Below are 25119 nucleotides of genomic sequence, written 5' to 3' on the forward strand. Positions count from 1 at the left end.
GTCTATTCTTTTTTTTTTTTTTTTGAGACGGAGTGTCACTCTTGTTGTCCAGGCTGGAGTGCAATGGCACAATTGTGGCTTACCACAACCTTTGCCTCCCGTGTTCAAGCAATTCTCCTGCCTCAGCCTCCCGAGTAGCTGGGATTACAGGCATGCACCACCATGCCTGGCTAATTTTGTAATTTTAGTAGAGATGGGGTTTCTCCATGTTGGTCAGGCTAGTCTCAAATTCCCAACCTCAGGTAATCTGCCTGCCTCAGCCTCCCAAAGTGCTGGGATTACAGGCGTGAGTCATTGCACCTGGCCGTAGTCTATTCTTATATTTTAAAAATGTATCAGTTTTAATTTCTAACATGCTAACTACTGATATTATCCACATCAAGAAAAGCTCTTTGGGCTCCTCAATAATATTAAGAATGCAAAAGGGCCTGAAATCTAAAGGTTTAAGAACACCCTGCCTTCATCTAACGGCTTCAGATAGAGTTGGCTTCCCACCTCACTGACATGCAATCTTGTAAAGCAAATGTTACATCTCCTGATCACCATCAATCTCCTGTTTTTTCCCATCCAGAAAAATGGGAAGCCTTATTTGTTAGGCATCAATGGTGACTCTGCAAGGGGTTCACAGCAGGACAAGTTGCACTCTGCTTTCCATGCCCAGCCAGGGAACAACTGCAACCACAGCACACTCAGCATGCTGCTCAGAATGGTCCCCTTCAATGATGAGGGGAACTCGCAGACAGAAGCTTCTCAGCTGACTCTGCTTCGTGGGAACACTGCCCTGGAAATTCCACAGCTGGAGAGTACTTGAGAATTAGGCCCACAGTTCCGAACATAACCTGTGATTCCTCAGAATGAAAGAGTATACACAGGACACATTTGTTGCCATAGGGAAATGTACAGGAGTAACAAGAAACTCAAGTACCTCTTCTCATTGGAAACGGAAAGTCTGAAAACTTAGATTTTCTTCTACACCTCCTCAAATGATGCTCTGAAATATTCTCACCAAAGGGCTTTGCACTGTCCACCTGAAAGTAAAGGAAAGAAATAAGACTAGAATTCACTATAGCTTCTAGTACCCTCCCCTCATCACTGGTAATGCCTGTCTCCCCCTCAATCACTGATTACATAGGTTGGAAAAAGAAGGCTGGAAAACCACCTAGATCACAGTCTTCAAGTTTGCTACATGTTACACCTAAAAGGAGAAACTCTCTGTCCTTCATTGAGGCTAGAACATGAGGACATAGGCTAAACATTAGCATAAAGAACTAAAGTTAGACACAAATTACATTCCAACAACTGGTAAGGATACAGCACAGAAAAAGGGCAAGTGAAGCTTTATTTCACAATCTCTTAAAATAGGACAATGTTTCACATTCCTTAAACATTATGAGTAGTGGTGGCCTAAGTGGGGTCCTCACTGACAGCAAGGGATTCCCACAAGATGACATTTCTACTTTCCACATTCCTCTCTGGTCCGAGTGTCTACATTTTTGAAAAAAGAATAATGGTAGCTAGGCCGGGTGCAGGGGCTCACGCTTGTAATCCTACCACTTTGGGAGGCCGAGGAGGGAGGATCACCTGAGGTCAGGAGTTCGAGACCACCCTGACCAACATGGAGAAACCTCGTCTCTACTAAAAATATAAAAATCAGCTGGGCATGGTGGCACATGCCTGTAAACCCAGCTACTTGGGAGGCTGAGGCAGGAGAATCGCTTGAACTCGGGAGGCGGAGGTTGCAATGCCCCAAGATCATAACATTGCACTCCAGCCTGGGCAACAAGAGTGAAACTCCATCTCAAAAAAAAATAATAAATAATAATAATAATAGCAACTATATTATTTTATCTATGGTGACTGACCATATTTTCCTAAGGAAAAATTGGGTAACATGATCTGCAAACAGGCCAAAACACATGAACTGGGGACTCTTCCAAATATCTACAATATAGAGTTGCTGAATTTTTTTATTTCTGTTTTTTAAAATTTTAATAAGGCAGGTTATAATGTTACTTTTCATTTTACTTTAATATATTGACTTGAATTTACAGTCTTTATAACATCAGGTTTTCTAAATTTTAATGCTTCTACTTAAGGAAACATCACATATCATCAGAAAATCTGACTAAATAAAAAAATTAAATATGTAAAATCACTGATAGAAGACTTTGGCACATAGGAAAAACTATATAAGAATTTGTTAAATAAAATAAGTATCAAGCAAGTTTTAATCCCCTAAGAAATCTACCAAGATTTTAAGATTACTTAGTTCATAACGGCATGGACTAAAGTTGTATTTTATAATAATTTATATCAAATGAAGCAAATCAGATATATTTTCAATAAAATGAAATAAATGAACTCAATTTGATATTTTTATGGTCCCATGTTTAAAGATTGGTCGTTAGATATTTGCCAGATGTAATTACCCAGGCCACCAAGACAACAGCTGTTGTGTATTTTTTGTAGATAGGTGTTCTGCAGTTTCTAGCCAAACAGTTCTACAAACCAATTCTACATACAGTCATCTCAGCAGCACCTTCACTTCGAGACTTACTACACTTCACAGTCTCTGCCTAATACACAAACATCACCACTGGTGACTTTAAATCAAAATATCAACTTAATGATACTATCAATAGTTAACATTCTGGACAATAAGTCATTAATTAGAACATGAACTGGTATTCGTGTAGACTACAAAATAACACAGGAAATTGTTTTAATGTAATGTTAATCAGAATACTGTAATTATATACAGTATAATTACAACTTTGTGGAAAAAATAAAGCCTATGAATGCAAGCATAATGCAGAGAAATTGAGTCAAATTAAATCAAACAATGATTTTATTATGCTGGTGAGCCAATGGATTAATTTTTTTCTTGAACTTTTCTGTTTTCCATTACTTTTATAGTAGCAAAAAAGTTGTAGGCCAGGTGTGGTGGCTCATGCCTGTAATCCCAGCACCGTGGGAGGCCGATGTGGGTGGATCACCTGAGGTCAGGAGTTCGAGACCAGCCTGACCAACATGGTAAAACCCTGTCTTTACTAAAAGCACAAAAATTAGCTGGGTGTGGTGGTGGGCACCTGTAATTCCACCTACTCAGCAGGCTGAGGCAGGAGAATCGCTTGAACGTGGAAGGCGGAGGTTGCAGTAAGCCGAGATTGTATCACTGCACTCCAGCCTAGGCAACAGTGCAAGACTCTATCTCAAAAAAAAAAAAAATTGTAAAGAGACTAAGAGAACTAGTGTGATTAAATTTGCCCACCATTGCCAGAGGACATAATCTAAGATAACTTTAATTAAGGGCTTTGAGTATCGCACAACATTGCTTCTTCCTGCAAATAAACTTTTCTGGCTCTTCAACATATGGCCACTGAGCACCAATCTCATTAAGAAAACTCATGTAGTTTTCTTTAAAACTGATGAAGCTTTAGTTTTGGATTGATACAGAGTGCATGCCAACCTTCGTTATGTGTTTTCAACCTCTGTCAGTTCACTGACTCTTCAAGATAATGGCAAGTTATCGTGTAGACATTATACTCTGCTAATAAATTTTTGAAAATTAAAAATAGGGATGGCTGACATTTACTGAGCAAGTCCCCTGTATAAGGCACCTTTCTAAGAGTTTCCTGACAATGATCTAGGAAATTAACATAAGTTAATCACAATTATTATTCAATTTGAAGTACTTTTTTATTTAATATTATTCATTTGTTATTATAGCTCAAACTTCCTTTATTCCACCCTCATCCATATCCTCACAATTGCAAAATACTCTAAAAAATAATTTTAGGCTCACATGTCTAACAACAAATGGAGGCTTGCTTCCTCCAGAGATTTTGAAATTATTTCCAAGGTTCAACTGAACTGGCTGGTCCTGGAAGAAATGCCTGGTAGAATATGGAGAGGGCGCCTGGGCTTGCATGCCTTTGGGCAGTCTGTTGAGGTTATTCTCCTTTAGTTTCATCTTTATAGTATTTAAGGGAAATATTGGTTCATGTGATGTAGATAAAGGCCTTCGTGACTTATGCCTTTCTTCCTGAAATAAACAAAAAAAAGAATATTTTTAAAAATAAATAAGAAAATTCAATCAGAATATAACTGTATTTAATTGAACTTTAAAAAATTAAGGTCAAAGATAGAACACCTCAGATTTATAAAATATAAACTTAAGGAAGGACATTTCTCTAATTTTTTCCTGTTCAGTTTAACATCAGTAGTATTTATAACTTGCCAGTATAATGTATTCAATTAATTAACAGTGAGATTTATTTATAACGGGAAAGTTAGAAAGTGTCAGACACCTCCAATGGATAGATAATAGAGAATTTGACACATACAGGTGTCTAGCAATTTCACTTCCAGGAATGTATTATAAGGAAATAACTACGGCTATATGTATAGCTACAAAAATGCTTATGGTAATTTAAAAGTTAGAAACCAACTGTACTGGTGAGTAAGCAATTGCGCTCAGTTGCAAATCCACCTCAGCTATACAATACTGATCCAGGGACTCTACAAACTCCCTTTTTGCTTTTCCAGCTGGTCTCTGTAGGCTCTGCCACTAGAAGGTGCTAGAGAAAGTGCAAGGCTGTAGGAGATACAGTGACTGGCTACTTCCAGTTTTGTATTCTATTCCTGTTAGCATCATTCCAGCAACAATTCTTCCCCTTAACAGCTGCAAGTGGCTCCAGATTATAGCCTTTCCCCTATTATGCCAGAACTAGCCCCACTGCACCCCTCCAGACATATCAACAGCAGCTGGCCAGAGTCCCCTGTTCAGATTTGAGTCTAGACCCACAGGAACCTTCCTCCAAGCTCCTGTGGCACCAGCAGGGAACAGTGCCCCTCCTTAGAGATCTGAGTCCCAGCTCATCAGAGTCCCACCTTCGAATTCCTGAAGAAGCATCCAGGAAAGCAGCCCTTCTCCAGAGGTCTGGGTCCCATTTCCGTTCAGTCTCTTCTTTAAGCTTCTGTGTTCTTGCTGACCCAACATCTTCCCTTTGTTTCCCCAGCCCTAGGGGTGGAAGCTGCTTCCTGCAGTTACTCTTCATCTCAGTGTTCCCCTTTTACCTTTCAGTCTTTCAACCCCTGTTTAGCCATTTTTTTAAATTAAATCTTTCTGTTATAATCACAAGTTTGGTGTGGTTTCCTGACTGGACCCTGGCTGATATATCAGTTAAGTGCTCAACAAAAGGAAAATGAATGGCCAAACAGATTACAGTACTTCCATACAATGGAATACTATGAAACCATGAAAAATTGTCTGGCACAAGAATACCTGAGGACATGAGAAAATGTTTATGATAAGTTAAGTAAAAAAAAGAAGAGTAAAAAATAATATGCAATGCAGTGTGATCTCAATCTTTTTTAAAAGTGTGTATGCGTGTACAGAATATACTAAAAAAATTAATGCTGATCTCTAAATGGCAAAAATGGGACAGGTTTTTACAATTTTGGGTCCTTTTCGCTTATTTATCTTTGTTTTCTAATTTTCCAAAATAAAGTAATACTTTTGTTTTAAGAAAAAAAAAAAGAACAGACTGAGTGCGGTGGCTCACGCCTGTAATCCCAACACTTTGGGAGGCTGACGTAGAGGATCTCTTGAGGCCAGGAGTTCAAAAAAAAAAACAATAAAACTATTTGCTTAAAAAGTTAACACTGAAAGGAAGATCTAGGAAGTTAAAACAGAATTAAAATGGTAGAAGAGAAGAGAAAGAAACACTGAAAAATTGCTATGAACACATCACAAATAAATTGGAGAGAAAAGAGGATAAATAAGGTGAAACTAAAAAGCAGATAGCGCCTTCCTTAAAATTAATCATTGGTCTCCCATTATATGAGTTATTATGCTGCGAGGTTTGATAGATTTGCAGAGATTATTGGCCCTTCTTTCTCATTCAGAATCCCATAACACACAGCCCACATTTTCAAGGTCTTTTCTAGGACCACACATAAGATCTGGGATAAGCATTTTGTTTAACACACAGGTTTTACTCTACCGTGTCCCAGAGTATTTGGAGAAGCTTCACAAACTACCTTTATTCCTTCTCTATCTTGTTCTAGAAAAGATTTTAAGTGGCAACAACATTATATACAATAAGGTAAAAGCAAAACAGAAAGAAATTGGGGTGAGGGGGACACTAGGACTGAAGAAGAGAGTAAAATTGAGGTAGTACACATGGATGCCCTAAGACCCTTCACATTTACCAAAGATGGACCACGAATACAATCTGAGCATCAGCCTCAGCAAAAGAAAGATGGCTCCATGTTTACTGCAGCACTATTCACAATAGCCAAGATTTGGAATCAACCTAAGTATCCATCAACATATGAATGGATAAAGAAATTATATTACATACACACGATGGAATACTGTTCAGCCACAAAAAATAATGAGATCCTGTCTTGCAACAACATGGATGAAGTTAAGGTCATCATATCAAGTGAAATAAGCCAGGCACAGAAAGACAAACTTCATATATTCTCACTTATTTGTGGGAGCTAAAAATTAAAACAATTGAACTCATCGAGACAGACAGTAGAATGATGGTTACCAGAGGATGGGAAGGGTTGTGGGGGCTGAGGGGGAGTGGAGATGGTTAATGGGTAAAAAAAAAAAAATAGAAAAAATGAGTCAGATCTAGTATTTGATAGAACAACAGGGTGACTATAGTCAATAATAATTTAACTGTAAATTTTAAAATAACTAAAAGAATATAATTGGATTGTTTGTAACTCAAAGGATAAATGTTTTAGGTGATAGATACACCATTTACCTTGATGTGATTATTACACACTGTATGCCTATATCAAAATATCTTATGTACCCCATAAATATATACAGGTATTATGTATCCATGAAAAAATAAAATCTCTAAATTGTTATTTTATTTTTATTATTTTTTATTTATTTATTTTATTTGAGACGGAGTCTCACTCTGTCACCCAGGCTGAAGTGCCGTAGAGCCATCTTGGCTTACTGCAGCCTTGACCTCCCAGGCTCAGGCGATTTGCATGCCTCAGCCTCTCAAGTAGCTGGGATTACAGGCGTACACCACTATGCCCAGCTAACTTTTGTACTTTTGGTAGAGATGGGGTTTCACCATGTTGCCTGGGCTGTTCTCTAACTCCTGACCTCAGGTGATCCATCCGCCTCGGCCTCCCAAAGTGCTGGGATCACAGGCATGGGCCACCATGCCTAGCCTAAAATTTTTAAACTTTTAAAAAAGAAAGATGGAAACTGCTGTTCATAAGATCAAAAGTAAATGTCATAGAACAACAATAACAAAAGCTAATTAGCTCACTTACATCAAATTTGTAATTTTAGCTTCTGAATCACCCTGCTTCCAGCTACATCATGCTGCCAAACATATGTGCCAAACAGACTCTAGTATGACTGGCTGAGTAAACAGTTTGAATTATAGAAATTCAAACCCAGTAAAAACTTTCCAGGTTTCTACTTGTTTAGTTTCATGTAAACTTGATAAACTGAGTTTGGGCAAAAATTCTTTAAATTAGGGAAAAAAAAAACAAAAACGGTCATTTCTATCACTAGATTTGTATTGTACTTACAAGAAATCTGTTTCTATGCAGAAACACACTTTCTCTGATGGCTGTCCTTGTAGAAAACTCTATTTTAGGAGCAATTCCCTAAAAATAAAACAGCATAAGAAAAGCAAATAAAATTACTAGAAACAGTTCTTTGGCCATCTCATTCTAACTTAAAATCATACAAGAACCTAACTGCTCTTCTGTGTGGTTGGCATAATCCACACACATTATCTAAAATATATATGTAATAAGAATAGCTAAATACTTATGTAATATATATTATGTATCAGAGCCAGGCCTAAGTAATTCATATATATTAACTCATCCAATCCTAACACAACCCCATGAGGCAGGTTTTATAATAGTACTCCTCAATTAAAACACAGTTTAAGTAACATGTCCATCTAGTAATGATGGCTATTAATTGAACCCAGGCATTCCGGCTCCAGTGTCCATGATGTTAGCTACTCTATTTAAAACACCGCACCACGGAATTGAATGCGATTACCTAGAGAGAGGTATGTATAATGTATAGAGTCTTCCTCTCTACCTACCTGCTTTGAAAAACTTGCTTTATATCTCATATCAGATATTTGTATTCATTAGACCTAATTCCAAATTAATTTTGTTTCATTGATTCGATATTTCTATTTTTTGTCCTCAGTACCATACTGTCTAAAATATTGGGTTATATATACATGTGTGTATATATATATCCTATCCTGTTTAATTCTTATAATCCTATAGGGTAGGTACAATTATTATAATCATCCTGTTTTACAGATGTTAAAACTGAAAAATGGGCAAAAACTAGAAACTATCCAAACACCCTTAATGGGTGAACAGATGAACCGTGGTGTATTTACATAATGGAAACTACTCGGTAATAACAAGGAACAAATGAATGACACACACAACTACATGGATGGATCTCAACAGCGTTCTTCTAAGTGAGAAAAGCCAGTCTCAAAAGGTTACAGACTGTATGATTCCATTTATGTAACATTCTCAAAAAAACAAAACTATGGTGATGGAGAAAAAACTAGTGCTTAGGGTCAGGGGAAGGGTGTGCCTATAAAGGGGTAACATGAAGGGGATTTTAGGAGTGATGGGATTGTTCTATAAACCGATCGTAGTAGTGGTTTTACAAATCTATACATGTGTTAAAATTCATAGAACTGTAGACCGAAAAAGCATCAATTTTATTGTATAATAATTTTTAAAATACAACTGCTTTCCCCAAAAAATGAGGCCTAAAGAGACATTAAGGCAATTTTCCCAAATTTACAAGGCTTATAAATGGCACCACAGCGACAGGACCTGAATCTGACTAAATTACACTGTCTCCATCTGACCCCATCGACTCACCAGTGGCCCCTCTGCATGACCTCTCTGCTCTACTCTCCCCCAGAGAACACCACCTGGCCAAGTTACTTCTTGTCCTGAGGGCACCTTCCTTCTCTTCTTTTCCATCCAAATTTTACCCATCTCTCAATGTCTGATCTCACTCTAACTCCTCCAGGTAAGCCCATAGTAGTCTCTCCCTCCAGTCTCTAATATTTCATTTTCATTTATACAACTTATACTCAAGGTGCTTCCATAACAGGGCCTGCCCCAGCTGAAGCCCTCGAAAGAAAGGAAGCCAACATCTACTGCATGCTTATTACATGTGCCAGCTTCTGTTAAGGGTTTCCAGAGGCGTGATCTCATCTAATCCTCACACAACCTGTGTAGTAGACCACTGTATTCCCATTTTACACAGGAGGGAACAGACTTGGAGAGGTTTAATAGTATGCCCAATGTCACACAGGTGGGTAGAGCCAGGATTTGAAACTCTGCTAAATTGGCCAGGCACGGTGGCTCGCGCCTGTAATCCCAGCACTTTGGGAGGCCAAGGCGGGCAGATCACGAGATCAAGAGATCAAGACCATCCTGGCCAACATGGTGAAACCCGTTCTCTACTAAAAATACAAAAATTAGCTGGGTGTGATGGCGTGAGCCTGTAATCCCAGCTAGTCAGGAGGCTGAGGCAGGAGAATCGCTTGAACCCGGGAGACGGAGGTTGCAGTGAGCCGAGATCGCGCCACTGCACTCCAGCCTGATGACAGAGAGAGACTCAAAAAAAAAAAAAAGAAAGAAAAAAGAAACTCTGCTGAACTACTACAAAACCTACCTTCTTTCCATTTCCTCATGCTATCTCTTCAGGGGTCTTGTGAATCAGCTAGTCAGCTTGTTTCCTGTGCATTCATTCATTCCTGTGCACCCATCCTGTCTACACAAGTCCTCACAGGTACAATCTATATCCTTAACTCCTTTTTATATTGCCTGTAGAATGCACAGTATGTACACAAGAGTGCAAAGCTTGGCCAGACAACTCAAGAAAACATTTCTAGGCTTATAAACACAGGGGTCAAGATGCTACATGAGTCAGACAATGCAGAGGGACATTTGATAAAGAATGTACAATCATATGACTAGTACAGCCTCATCTTTTCTTAACCAGATGGCTTACATGAAGGAGGCAAGGAGAGTTTCAGTGTCCACAGTGCTACTGGTAGAATCATATGACCCTCACATGTGTGCCAAGCCTCAGGTCCCCCACAGCCCAGTGGCCTGAGCCTGAACAAGTCATCTCTCATGCCATAGTCTTGTGCAGTCTTCTCATTGCCTCACAGGGAGACAGTATTAACCATTGGATGACAGCACAATAAATAATAACAGCTTAGATTTATTGTACACTTAACTATATACCAGGTATTGTGCTAAACACTGTATATTACCTCATCTAACACTCACAATAATCCTGTGAGGGATGTACCATTACAGTCCCATTTTGCAGATGAGTAAACTAAGGCACAAAGAGATTAACTTACCCAAAGTCTCATAGCCATTCATGACAAAACTGGGAATGAACCCGGACAATCTGATTCCATACTAAACCACTGTACATGCAGCTGCCTAATAGATTTTCAAGTTCCTGATCCACTTTGCCCAGAGAGGAGGAAGGAAGTCCACTGCTTGTAAGGAACCCACATTCTGTAACACATTTTTGTTCACCTTATATGACCTCCACTCCTTGCCATGACTTATAGACAATAAAAAAGAATGTATTTTCTTTTTCATACCGTGCTGCTTTTAGCATAACATTTTACTTTAGAGTTGAAATTTAGAGACTATATCTCATCCAGTCTCCTTACCAATGGAATGATGTTGATAACAGTTAGGTCAATGAAAGGATTTAACATAATATATAACATAATAACATAAACAAATAAAAATAATTTTTAAATGCTTTTTATGCTCACTTTACAAAGTCAGTCTTAACCTAACATGATAATAGACAATTGTGCAATCTTCTCATTGCCTCACAGGGAGACAGTATTATCATCTTTTATTATCTATTATCTAATAGATGAGACAGTAATATTATCTATTATCTAATAGATAAGACTAGATAAAATTGCAAACAAAAAAAATTCTTGACCTCACCAGGAAATAAAAAATACTGTTAAAGTATCAAGTGAAATAAAACAGCAAAATACAGAAATACAAAGAAAAGCCACATGCTAGTGGAGGAAATAAATCTAATTGTTAATAAGTTGATAAATTAGCAGAAAATAAAGTGAATTTGTCTCACATATTCATTCTTACTTCCTACAATATTAATGAAAAGAAATCAGATAGTGGGCTGAAATAAATATGAGAAAATTAGCATCATTCAGTGAGTAAGAGGGCAGGCTCTGAAGCCAGTCAGGCCAGCATGAGAATTCCTGCTCCATCACTCACCAGTTCTGTGACCCTAAGTGCATTTCTGAAACTCTTTACACCAGCTTCCCTCTCCTTTAAAGTGGGGAAAGAACAGGATAGTGAGCTCAACACAGTGCCTGGTATACAGTGAGCACACAGTGAACATCAGCTGTTTTTTTTTTTTTTTTGAGATGGAGTCTCACTCTGTCGCCCAGGCTGCAGTGCAGTGGCATGATCTTGGCTCACTGCTACCTCTGCCTCCTGCTTCAGCATCTCAGTAGCTAGGATTACAGGCATGCGCCACCACGCTCAACTAATTTTTGTATTTTTAGTAGAGACGAGGTTTCACCGTGTTGGCCAGGCTGAAACATCAGCTATTATTAAAGTGATAGCTCTTTTTTGTGGTATCTCGGGGGCAATCAGCTGCTTCAAGATGAAGCTGAAGGCTGCACACGGTGGCTCACGTCTGTAATCCCAGCACTTTGGGAGGTTGAGGCAGGAGAATCACCTGAGGTCAGGAGTTCGAGACCAGCCCAGTCAACATGGAGAAACCTCGTCTCCACTAAAAACACGAAAATCAGTCAGGCATGGTGGTAAGTGCCTGTAATCCCAGCTACTTGGGAAGCTGAGGCAGGAGAATCGCTTGAACCTGAGAGGCGGAGGTTGCAGTGAGCTGAGATCACTCCACTGTACTCCAGCCTGGGCAACAGAGCAAGACTCCATCTCAAAAAATAATAATAACAATTGTGTTGTTCTTTCATCTTATACACTTTTGAAGATCTGCAATGTGTCTAGCACGTAGATTACAGCCAGGGACATTGGTTAAGAGCTACTGGAAACAAAACTAAAAGCAAACTCAACATATGTGATGTTTATGGCCCTCAGATCCTTAGTATTGTGTGATTTTCCCCCCTTAACATGTCTTTCTGAAATTGTCTATTAAAGCAGAGGAAATACCTGACAAAGGAAGTATGTATTGCATTAATCAGGACATAACTAATATTCTCCTATTCAGAATAATACTTATTTATGTGTGAAAGCAACATGGATGTGATCTCCAACACAGAATTTTCATGACGCTTTTATTGTATACAAATAAATACATAACAGTTACTTGGTTAGACATCAAAACAAAAACAAACAAACAAACAAAAAGATGAAGCTGAATATTTCCTTTCCAGCCACTGGCTGCCAGAAATTCATTGAAGTGGATGATGAAAGCAAACTTCGTACTTTTTATGAGAAGCATATGGCCACAGAAGTTACTACTGAGATGCTCTGGGTGAAGATTGGGAGGGTTATGTGGTCCAGATCAGCGGTGAGAATAACAAACAAGTTTTTTCCATAAAACAGGGTGTCCTGACCCATGGCTATGTCCACCTGCTGCTGAGAAGGGACATTCCTGTTATAGACCAAGAAGAATTGGAGAAAGAAAGTGCAAATCTGTTCAGGGTCACAATGTGGTCACCAATCTGACCATTCTCAACTTGGTTATCATCAAAAAAGGAGAGAAGGATATTCCTGGACTGACTGACACTATGGTGCCTCATCGCCTGGGGCCCAAAAGACCTAGCAGAATCTGCACTTTTCAGTCACTCTAAAAGAGATGATATCTGCCAACATATTGTAATAAAGCCCTTAAACAAAGAAGGTAAGAAACCTAGAACCAAAGCACCCAAGATTCAGTGTCTCGTTACTCCACATGTCCTGTAACACAAACTCTGGCATACTACTCTGACGAAAGAGACTACTAAGGGAAATAAGAGAGAGGCTGCAGAATATGCTAAACTTTTGGCCAAAAGAATGAAGGAGACCAAAGAAAAATGCCAGGAATAGATTGACAACAGATGCAGGCGGCCCTCTCTGCAAGCTTCTACTTCTGAGTCCAGTCAAAAATAAAATTTTTTGAGTAACAAATAAGATCAGATCCCACACTCCAAAAACCACTACTATGCAATTGGTTTTATTTTGCTTTATAGAATGGTTGAGAGAAATTGAGTCCCTCTATCTATTCACAAATTGTTTAAAATATAATTTGATTAACTTAATTGTAAGAATACCTCTAATGCATGCAGGTGTTTCCACATATTTAAAAAAATCTATTCTCTAGTGACTAACTGCATGTATAAATAACTATAAATACAACCTCCTATAGGTTATTTTTCCTATTTATGACCATAAAGTTGAACAGAGATAACACTCAAGAAAATATAAGAACGTTTGCTTCTTTTTATCTTGATACTTGACTGGATACCAGCTCAGTGTTTGTAGATGCCTTTTATTTAGCAGAGAACTAGGCAAACCAAAGTTAAAATAATAGAGTATCCCCTACCTGATTCTCATCAGTTTTTGATCCTTTTTAGCTTCTGAAGAGCAATATCACAATAACTCAAAATAAAATAATTAAAGGTAAGCTTATCACATGTACCATGGATTTAAATGATACATGAAGATCTTGGAGAAACAAAGACAGTTTCAGTGAGATTCATCAAACTCTCAAAGATAATGAAGGGCTTGGGGTTACAGTTATTAGGAATTCTGATTAGGGCAACCTTTAATGAATGTTTGCTGTTTGAAGTATTAGAAGCTCTGTCATGATAAGCTTCATAGAAACAGAGGTCCTGACTGTTACATTAAATATATTCTGCACAGTACTCTCAACAAAGTAGGAAACGATAACAAATTATAGTAATTGTAATTCATGGGGCAATATGAGAAAAGCTGAGTATCAAAATACTTTTTATAATTCTCAAAGGCATAGCCTTTTAAATGGAGATCATTCAAGTGATGTAACAGTCAAGAAAATCGTCAGGGTTGCCGTGGCAATAGAAATTGTCAAAGACAACATCAAAATGCGTACTTTGAATTTGGGTTCAGATAATGCCCCCCAAATAATTAAATTACCAGTGGAATATCTGCTATATCCTTCAAGATTATTCAGTAATATCAATTTGTGAGCCTCTGTCAGTTTCCTCTCTGTTAAATGGAGACCATATCTGCATTGGCTAACTTGGGAGAAAAAATTGAAAGTGCAAAATAAATGAAAAATAACATAACTGCTATTGCTACTCTATTTAGTCATAATAGCTATGACTAAACAAACAAATCTTTCTGTTAATCTGCAACAAAAGGAGGCTTTTATAACTATGTGACAATGCAAATATGGAAAAGATTTTAGCCTGATTAGATAAAACTTCCACCTCTCAGATCAATACTGAAAATCAGTATAATTTGGTACCTTGAGTTGGGCATCTAAACGGAGCCACTAAACAGAACAGCAGGGGTACTAACCAAAATAAAGATCAAACCCTGTCAGGAATAAAACATTCAGGTCCCAAGACTTTCTCTCCTAATAGAAGCCCAGATGGACATGAATCACTTACTGGAAAACCTAGAGCCGTCTTCATGAGCACTTCCCTACACCTCCTAGGGTGCGAAGGTGTCAGCTTGGGCTCTGGGAAAAGAAAATCCCGTGTGTTTTCTTCATAGTAGGCCAACTCATCCCACACTAGAAAGAAAGGAGAAAAAGTATAAATATCTGTATTTACACCTCCAGGTTTAACAAAATAAAAGTTCAGGCAGATGATGGCAGAGATGGCACTTAGGTAAAAATAGACACATTGATCCTAGCACCTGTTATTCAAGAGGAGACTAATTTCTATTACTTTTTATCTTTTGGATAATTTTTTAAAGCCTTCCAAAGTCATAACAGAGGAAAAAAGACTAAAGAGGTGTTCTACAAAACAGAACAAATAGGAAAATCTATCTTTCCATCTATCCATCCAATTTTTCCTTCGACAAATATTTACTAATGATAACCCTTAAGCCAGGTACCGGGGATAGAATAAGAACAAGGCGAACATAGCATTGTTCACACAAGTTTACAGTTTAGACTGGGGTTCAATGTGTTCTGTGATGCATGGATGCCAAGGGCCCAGATGACAGCTACAGCTGTGGTTCTCAGCAGGGGTACCAATCCCAGGGACATTTTGGACATTTGTGGAAATATTTCAGGGGCAGGAGCCAGAGGTGTGAGGGAGTCCTGCAGTGCTCAAGACACTCATGCACATCACACAATCTCCCCCATCCCCAATGACTTTCTAATATCTTACAAACATTCTTGCAGGCTAAAAACTATTTTATAATTATCTGAGCCTAGAACTTAACTAACTATGTAACTGAAAATAATTATATAACTATGTTACATGTAAAGACAAAGCTTTTTTTTTTTTTTTTTTTTTTTTGCATGATTTGGAAATACACTGAATTTTTCCAAGTACTGTGTAAATCAAGGAACAATTGTATTTTGTTTTGTTTGGATCTTTAACCGGACCTGTTTGATATTTTGAAAATCATGTCCCATCTAAATGCTTCATTACGCTTGACACTTACATATTAACATATACATTTTATCATACACCACTTTCATTTCTACTTTATATTACAATCAGATTATGTTAATTTTTTACAGTGACTTGTATAAGTTGATTATATTAACTACAAATATTTTTAGTATCATAAAAGGGATACTACAAAATACTCATTACCAAAAGATCTTGGGTCTAATAGGATGAACAATTACTGAGCCGAAGGACAGAAAGCTACCATCTGAATCATCCTTGACCACACAGCAGGTGCCGCAGAAGTGATCTGAACTGAGAGTGGTCCCTGCCTAGAGGACAATCAAAAAAGTAACTGTAGCCAATGAGGCAGTTTTGCTATTTAGTGACTGCCACTTTACTTATGAGAAGAATTCTGATGAGGGTTGCTTCGTTTTCAGTACGTCAACTGTAGAACATAATTGACCTTACATCACATAATATGATGCATTAAATTCTTCCTCCTACTAACTCCATTTAATACGAATGTTTCGGTTCTACTGAGGAAAGAATCAAAGTGCAAAAAGAAATTATTCTATATTTTTCATCATAAATAGCATTTCTTTCCACTTGTGCGCTCCCAGCCACGCTCCAGCCACAATGGATTGATGTTCCCTCCTGAGCAATGTACTTCCACCATGCATGCTCTCCTGCATTGCTGCCATGGCCTTAGTTGATCTCCCTGCCTCCATTCTCCTGCACTCAAATCCACTATCCGCACACTGCAACATTTTAAATACATCAGACTGTGCCTTTCTCTGCTTAAAACCTTCCAATGGGCTTCTCATCGCATTAGAATAAAATCTAAGCACCTTACTCTAGACTTCAAGACTCTATATAATCAGGCTTCTAATAATCTCTCCTAATTCATATATTGCCACTCTCCCCCTTGATCGTCATTCCCTGTCATCCTTTACCCTTCTTGCTGTCCCTCAAACACACCAAGCTCACCTCCACATAAGGGTTGTGCCTTATCATTCTCCTCTCTGTAAGGTTCCCTCCCCGGGTCTCTGCAGGGCTGGCTCCTTCCTACTGAATGACAGGTTTGGTTTAAATGTCATCTTATCAGAAGGTGGCAACCCAATCCAAAAGAGCACTCCTTCCCAGACACTCCCCATCACATCACCTGATTTTACTTTCGACATAAGATTTACCACTAATTGATATTTTTGTTCATGTATCTATTCGTGATCTGCTTCCAACAAGGCTCCATGAAAGCAGTGACTTTGTCTTTTCTGTACATTATTCTACTGCTGGCAGGGTTGTCCCTAGAAAGGTGTGAACTCAGAGCAGTTCAATCAGTACGTGGCCCAGCCAAGACAATCACACCTGAAAAGGGGCCTCACTGTCAGCATCTTCAAGCCCCTTGAAATATCACTAAAGATAGACATTTTAAAATTGAACTTCAATGATGTTCAGAGACAAGTGGTGAAGTGCAGCATCCTGGATGCTGCCCCTAAACCTGTGGAACAATGCTTAGGACATAATGGGTACCTGGTAAATGCTTCTTGAATGAATGAACATGAGGACTAAAGTAAGTTAACTTGCATAAGTGCCAGCTTATGTTAGCCACTCAATAAGCATTAGTTACCCTCTTTGAGACTCAGTTTCCACACTATTAAAAAAAAGGAGGAGAGAGACTAAATGTTCTCTAAAAGCTTTTCCAACTCTTACCCTTCATTCATTTTTCAATTTATTTTCATTCATATATTAAAAAAACACTTCATTCATTGAGAACCTCCTATGTAGTAAGACTTATAGACACTGGATGTATACTAGTGAAGAAGGTAAATATAATCAACGCCTTCCTGGAGCTATAGTCTATAAGTATTAAACAATTATACAAATAAATGTATAGTTAAAAATTAAGCTCCATAAGGGTAAATTGCTAGGAATAAAGAGATAGAGAGGGTAGGAAGACAGGAGAGAAGATGGGTGTAATTTCTTTTTTTTTTTTTTTTTTTTTTTTGAGATGGAGTCTCGCTCTTGTTGCCCAGGTTGGAGTGCAGTGGCACAGTTTGGGCTCACTGCAACCTCCGCCTCCTGGGTTCATGCGATTCTCTTGCCTCAGCCTCCCAAGTAGCTGGGATTACAGGCACCCTGCCACCACATCTGGCTAATTTTTGTACTTTTAGTAGAGACGGGCTTTCACCATGTTGGCCAGGCTGATCACCTGACCTCAGGTGATCCACCTGCCTCAGCCTCCCAAAGTGCTGGGATTACAGGCGTGAGCCACTGCACTCAGCCAATGGGTGTAATTCTAACATTAATTCTCTGCTTCATTTACTAGTCTCATCCTGGCCTTCTTCATCAATGCTTCTCTTACAATGCTCCCTGTGATGGGCATAATCCTCCCACCTTTGCTGGTCAAAAACAGACTCTGCCTCCATCCAGAAACTCTGAAGTACAACCTGCAAATGGAAAGTGATGTGCCAATTTCCCCAGCTATCACTAGCAACAAAAGACAACTTTCTCCTGAAGCCTATAGTATCGAGTTAAGAACTCTTTTTTTTTTTTTTTTTTTTTTTTTTTTTGGAGACAGAATCTCACCCTGTCACCCAGGCTGGAGCGAAATGGCTGTCTTGGCTCACTGCAACCTCTGCCTCTTGGGTTCAAGTGATTCTCCTGCCTCAGCCTCCCGAGTAGCTGGGATTACAGACATGCACCACGAATTCAAATTCTAGGGTCAGGCAAGGTTGGGTTCAAATCCCTGCTCCACCACTTACCAACTATGTGATCTTGGGCAAATTACGTAAACTACTTAACTTCAGTCTCCTCTTCAAGAAAATGTAAAAACTGTCATTGCACCTGCCCTTTAAGACTACTCTGAAGACGAATGACAAAGCCATGTATAATGCACAGCACAGCACCTGACATTGCCTACCATTACCAGGATTGCTCTCTGACACCAGCCCAGCAGTGGCCCCAGAACTGCTCTGGCTTCTGTAAACATCATTATGTTCCTACCAGGAACAAACACCTAGATTCCTGATGTGATGTTCTATACAGGAGGTCTTTCCTTTTCCCTCTTTCCTTTCATATGCTTTTGGCTAGATCTTGTCACTGCATCTAAATGATAACTGCAAATTATTATTCCTGTGTTTAGCAAGAATTTAGATAAAAGTAAGAGGCTAGAAAATTGAAAGTGAGCTCATACCCTATCTTTAGAATCACAGGAATAAAAATAGACTGAAACAGGGTTAGACAAATAAATAGAAGGCTATGAAGCTTCTCAAGACAGTCTCTCTGGTGTGGTCACTTTCTAGAAATCCAAACTGCTACCCAGAGTGAAAATGTCAGCACACTAAGAGGATGGTACAGCAAGAGCCTAGGCTAGAAATAATAAACATATTCACAGGCTGAACAAGTCTTATAGGTCAAGGGAAGTATTTGAGAGAACTCAGTGTTCTTAAGAGTTCATTACACAGACAGTGACATCACCAATGGCATCAATGAACTTCTCCCCCAAAAAGGAAACAAATGAGACTTCAAAAGAAGTAACAATTGTAATAACAACATTGGCTGGAGGAATATCTAACATTTTTAGAGCATGTCAGAATTGACAGTGTGCTTCCAGATACAGGATCACATTTGATTCCCTCTTTACAGATAAGGAAACTGAGACTCTGAGAGTTTGACCTGTCATGATGCCACATGGCTAGTGATACCACATGGCAAAGTAGGAATTCAAAACCAAATCATCTGACACAAAAGGTCCTTCCTTGCTAATGCCTATAAAAGTATAAAAGCATTGCTAGAAAAGTGTGAAATATTGCTATAAAAGCATTGCTATAAAAGTACAAAAGTAAGCTCTGTTAAGTGAATGGGGGCCCACGAGAATAGACTTGAATATACCTGACTTACCCCAAGTGAAGGTATTTATCTCAGAGGTTAACAAAAAGAAAGCATCAAGCTCACTGTGGAATAGGATCACGCTGCCCCCCTGTGTCCATTCCCTTTTCCCACCTTTGCAAACTGAAGAACAGGAAGGGTCTCTATTTCTTGGCAGCAAAGATCACTGGACTTCATTCTTTAGCAGTAAAGCCATATGCACATCTAGATATCATTACTTGTATTATTAATTTATTTGTACTATTAATTTAATGATCACAACATGTCTTTTGAGTATGTGTGTTTGAAAGCAATGAGAAAAAATATTAAGCAATAAATACAGCTAAATGAAAAGGTAACAATTCAGCCAATAGAGAAATTGGTCCCTGAGAACCCAAATGTGGGCCATGTGACCCCACAGCGTAGTCTGCAGGAGACTTTAAGAAAACAAAAAAAAATTAGCTAGTGTCAAGGATCAGCAGATCATGAGGGCTCACTGCCACTGCTACACGCCCGGTGGGTGCCACCAGCATCACACTAGGAAGACTGGCACAGTGTAGATCGTGTGTGAAAAGTATGCCTGTAATAACATATATGGAACAAATTAATGGATCAATCTGTACTACATCCGAAGCTAAGTAAAATCAATTGTTATTTTGTGCAATTCAAATTTAATTCCACTAAAATTACAATCTGAAATTGAGAGATGGTAAATTAAAAAAAAAAAAACAAGTATAATACAGCTCCCATTTTGCATCTGATTAATTTTTGAGTTATAACCAGTATTTATGCACTTAGCTAGCATCTTCTGCAATCATTCTTTTCAAACAACTATTCTCGCAACCTTCTCACAGATGGGCTTCTGGTCACATGAAAAACTTACAGTACTCCAAGACATATTAAGTTTTAACAAGCAAGTTGCAGAATATATATAGTCAACATATATATAGGTGTGTGTGTGTGTATATGCTGAAAATACATATTCTGCAATTGACTTTTTAAAATGTAGTATATCTTGGACTGTCATATGTCTTTCAAGAGACCAGAAAACTAACATTTAGTATATTCAACCAACCATAAAATATATACACACACAACTATATATACTAAATACTAAATATATTTATGTTTATATATACTGTATTTAATATACAGTCATCCCTAAGTATCCACAGGAGGTTGGTTCAGGAACCCTTACAGATAAGAAAATATCCATGAATGCTCAAGTCCCTGATACAAAATGGTATAGGTGGGGGTGAGTTGGTTGAAGGTAAAAAGAGCGTAATAATAAAAAATTAAAAATAAGAAATAAAATGGTGTAATATTTGCATATAACTATGCACATCCTCCTGTATACTTCAGATCATCTCTAGATTACTTATAATACCTAATATAATGTAAATGTTATATAATAGTTGTTATGCTGTATTGTTAAGGGATTAATGACAAGAAAAAGTCTGTACATGTTCAGTACAGACACAACCATCATAGGCCTAACTACATTTTCGAGTCATGGTTAGTGAATTCATGGATGTGGAACTTGACAATCAGAAGGTGCAACTATATACAAGGTATGTGCATGCATGTGTGTATATTTTAGGGTTGGCTGAATATACCAAACGTATTTTAGAAGGTTTAAAAAGATACACATCAAATTGTTTTGTTCTGTTTTGTTGAGACAGGGTCTCACTCTGTCACCCAAGCTGGAGTGCAGTGGCAAGATCACAGTTCACTGCAGCCTCAACCTCCTTGGCTCAAGTGACCACCCTAACCACTCAAGTGACCTCCCTAGCCTCCCAAGTAACTGGAACTACAGGCACGCACCAGCACACACAGCTAATTTTTTTATTTTCAGTAGAGATGAGGTTTCACCATGTTTCCCAGGCTGTACCTGAACTCCTGCGCTCAAGCAATCTGCCCACCTTTGTCTTTCAAAGTGCTGGGATCACAGGCATGAGCCACCGTACCTGGCCCACATCAAATTGTTAATGGTAATTATCTGTCAGGGATTGTTGAATGGGCTTTTGACATTTTATTTTACATACTTTCATGTTAGTTAAATTTTTTATACTGAGATTACTTAGGTATTGGGTAACTGTTTAAAAATCCATGTAAAATTAAATAAGACCAAAGTGGGCATGCTTCTACTTTCTCAGCATACCAAAATATAATTTGCCAGCGGTGATATATGTTTGAACATAAAATTGGGTCAAATAAGAATAAAAAACTTATGGAAAAAAACTCAGTGTCCTGATTTCAGCCTGTCACTTTTAGGCTGAAAAACATTCAGTGAGAATTTCTGAAAAGCAGGCAGGAGGCACCTGCTCAGTTCCGTCTACCTATGAAGGTAATGGCATCTCCAAAAGCACCTATTCTTAAATTCAGAGTGGGGTTCTTGTCTGTCTCCAGCGGCAGCCTTTGCCAAAGAACCAAGAAGCAGAAGAAAGAACTACAGACTCCTGGGTTCACTGCACTTCACTTGGGCCCTTGACCTGCTCCAGTGATATCCACAGCAGGCAGGACTACGATCCCTATCAAAAGCCTCCTCAGTCCCCTCTGCTTTAGCTGAGACATTTGCTAGTCTCATCTTCCTTCTCCCATGCTCTCTTAAGAAAAAGAAAAGCACACACCATAAAACATCAAAATAACACAACAAAACAGGGAAAATGTAACTGTTTTAAGCATAACTGATTTAAAACTTTGTTAAAAATAAGAATCTATACCAAAATACAACATTTATGTCAGACATTACTCCATAAGTAGTCAAAGGACAGTGACAGTCACTTTATACAGAAGGAAAGAAAGAAAACAAATCAAAATATGGGAAAATGAAAAATTTTAAGAAGTTTTAAATTTAAGGTTGTCACAGTCATATCTAAAAAGGAGATAGATCATAAAATAGGATAAAATATATTTTTATCTACTTATTTATTTAGACAGATTCTGGCTCTGTCGCCCAGGCTGGAGTGCAGTGGTGCGATCTTAGCTCATTGCAATCTCTGCCTCCCGGGTTCAAGCAGTTCTCCTGCCTCAGCCTCCCGAGTAGCTCAGATTACAGGCACCTGCCATCACACTCAGCTAATTTTTGTATTTTTAGTAGAAACAGGGTTTCACTATGTTGGCCAGGCTGGTCTCGAACTCCTGACCTTATGATCTGCCCACCTCAGCCTCCCAAAGTGCTGGGATTATAAGCGTGAGCCATGACATACTTTGCAAACACAACAAATCCAATTGACAGTATCCAGCATTAACTAGGATATGGGGAATGGGAACGCCATGCACTCCTGGATGCAGTAGAAGTATTGGAATCTTATTGGGGATCAGTTTACTCCAGTTTAAAAGGCATGGCTCAATCTAAGAATTCTATTATTTGTAAATATACCAAGAGATAAATATTTTTATAAAAATGTGAAAGAAAAGAAAGTTTAAATGCTCAACAATATTAATTTATGGATAACACCACCACTACGGAAAAACACATAGCTATTGAAAATGACAAGTAAACTATAGGTAACAATGTAAAGTAAGAAAAGTAAAACCCAAAATACTATGGAAATACTGTTTAGAGACCTACAAAAAACACATACATAAATTAATAAAATTATTTATAGCTATCAAAATAACGATGTAGGCCGGGGGCAGTGGCTCACGTCTGTAATCCCAGCACTTTGAGAGGCCGAGGCAGGCAGATCACCTGAGGTCAGGAGTTCGACACCAGCCTGGCCAACATGGTGAAAGCCCGACTCTACAAAAAATACACAAAAATTAGCTGGACGTGTTGGCAGGTGCCCATAATTCCAGCTATTCAGGAGACTGAGGCAGGAGAATCACTTGAACCCAGGAGGTGGATGTTACAGTGAGCTGAGGCTGCATCACTGCACTCCAGCCTGGGCAACAGAGCTAGACTCTGTCTCAAAAATAAAAAACTAAAATTTTTTTAAAATGTAGACTTATGCTTTTAGAAATGATAACATAGGCAAGGCATGGTGGATCATGCCTTTAATGCCAGCACTTTGGGTGGCCAAGGTGGGAAGATTGCTTGCATCCAGGAGTTTGAGACCAGCCTAGGCAACACAGTGAGATCCCAGCTCTACAAAAAATACTACTAATAATAAAAATGTAGCTGAGCATGGTGCATGTCTGTAGTTTCAGCTATTGAGAGGCTGAGGCAGGAGAATTGCTCCAGCCCATGAGGTCATATCACTGCATTCAGTCTGAGTGACAGAGTGAGATCTTGTCTCAAAAGATATATATAAAAAATAAAATTAAATGTAAAAAAATTAAACAATAATATAACAGTGACATACAATGGGGAAAGCTAATAACAGAAAAAAAATGTATGTGATGCTATGCAAAAATTCCATATCTATGTATTCTTCTATCTACAGAGAAATATCAAGAAATATGTTCACCAAAATATAAATAAAGGTTCTCTCAGGATTACATAATTTGGGAATGCTTTTTACAAGTAAAAATTATGAAGCCATTTTCATTTTCAGAAAAAAAAAAAGCAGAAATGTGTAATAACAAAGATCAGAGGAGAATATTCTGAGTTTTCAGTGTTCTCTCTCTCTCTCTCTCACAGACACACACACAAGCGTGCACACGCATGCACTTCTAGGCCAACAACCCTAAAATCACTAGATAGCTATACTGAAAGACTATTTACGAGAATTGGTGCCACTGAGTGGCAGGTCCTAACCTCTCTCACCAGCTCAGGTCTTATGTCACTCAAGACATACTGCAAAGCAAAAGTACCACAGAACAGCTTCCTCCTAGAATCTCATGATTCTAGCACAGGGGTCACAGACTCTTTCTGTAAAGGGTCAGACAGCTAAATGTTTTAGGCTTTGTAGGCCATCTCTTCAAAACTACTCACCTCTGTCATTGCTCTGCAAAAGTGGCTATAAATACTACTTAAACGAATGAGTATGGCTATGTTCCAAAAAGACTTGTATTTAGGAATAATGAAATTTGAATTTCATATAAGTTTCACATCACTAAATATTCATTTCAAAAATTCTTTCCAACCATTTAAAAATGTAAAAACCAAAAATAGTTTGGCAGTTCCTCACAAAGTTAAACAGTTATCATATACTCCATTCGCTAGGTATATACACAGAAGAACTAAAAGCAAATAAACAACACTTTGTACACAAGTATTCAAAACAGCATTATTTATAAACATCCAAAAAGTAGAAATGTCTTAGTCTATTTTCTGTTGCTTGTAACAGAATACCTGAAACTGGGTAATTTATTTTTAAAAAGCTATTTATTTCTTGCAGTTATGGAGGCTGAGAAGTCCAAGGTTGAGGGGCTGTGTCTGGTGAGGGCCTTCTTGCTGGTGGGGACTCTGCTGAGTAGGCAGGTGACACAGGGCATCACAAAGTGAGGGTGCTGAGCATGGTAGCTCAGGTCTCTCTTCCTCCTCTTATAAAGCCAACAGTCTGACTGCCATGATAACCCATCAATACATTAATCCATGAATAGATCAACCTATTCATAACGGCAGAGCCCTCATTACCCAATCCATATAGAAGAATATTATTCAGGCACAAAAAGGAATTAAAATCTGATACATGCTACAACATGGCTGAATCAT

The 25119-nt window shown here is 38.4% G+C and overlaps 1 protein-coding gene and 1 pseudogene across 9 annotated transcripts in view; one reads left to right on the forward strand and one right to left on the reverse strand.

The window, feature by feature from the left end:
* SPATA6L (spermatogenesis associated 6 like) overlaps positions 1-25119 on the reverse strand; it is a 62623-nt gene that overhangs the window by 17752 nt on the left and 19752 nt on the right. For 6 of the 9 annotated variants that reach the window (XM_007969352.3, XM_037998441.2, XM_007969356.3 and 3 more), the window contains 4 exons: positions 14691-14815; positions 7582-7659; positions 3806-4045; positions 926-1028 (listed from right to left, as the gene is read on the reverse strand). In XM_007969352.3, coding sequence (XP_007967543.1) covers positions 926-1028; positions 3806-4045; positions 7582-7659; positions 14691-14815 — 546 coding nt within the window. Of the gene's footprint in view, positions 1-925; positions 1029-3805; positions 4046-4893; positions 5024-7581; positions 7660-14690; positions 14816-25119 lie in introns of those variants that run through there. The other 3 variants (XM_007969355.3, XM_073021551.1, XM_073021552.1) reach the window with 2 other exon arrangements.
* Positions 12191-14679, forward strand: LOC140712925 (small ribosomal subunit protein eS6-like; annotated as a pseudogene).

The sequence above is a fragment of the Chlorocebus sabaeus genome, chromosome 12 (assembly GCF_047675955.1).
Source record: "Chlorocebus sabaeus isolate Y175 chromosome 12, mChlSab1.0.hap1, whole genome shotgun sequence".
NCBI lineage: Eukaryota > Metazoa > Chordata > Mammalia > Primates > Cercopithecidae > Chlorocebus > Chlorocebus sabaeus.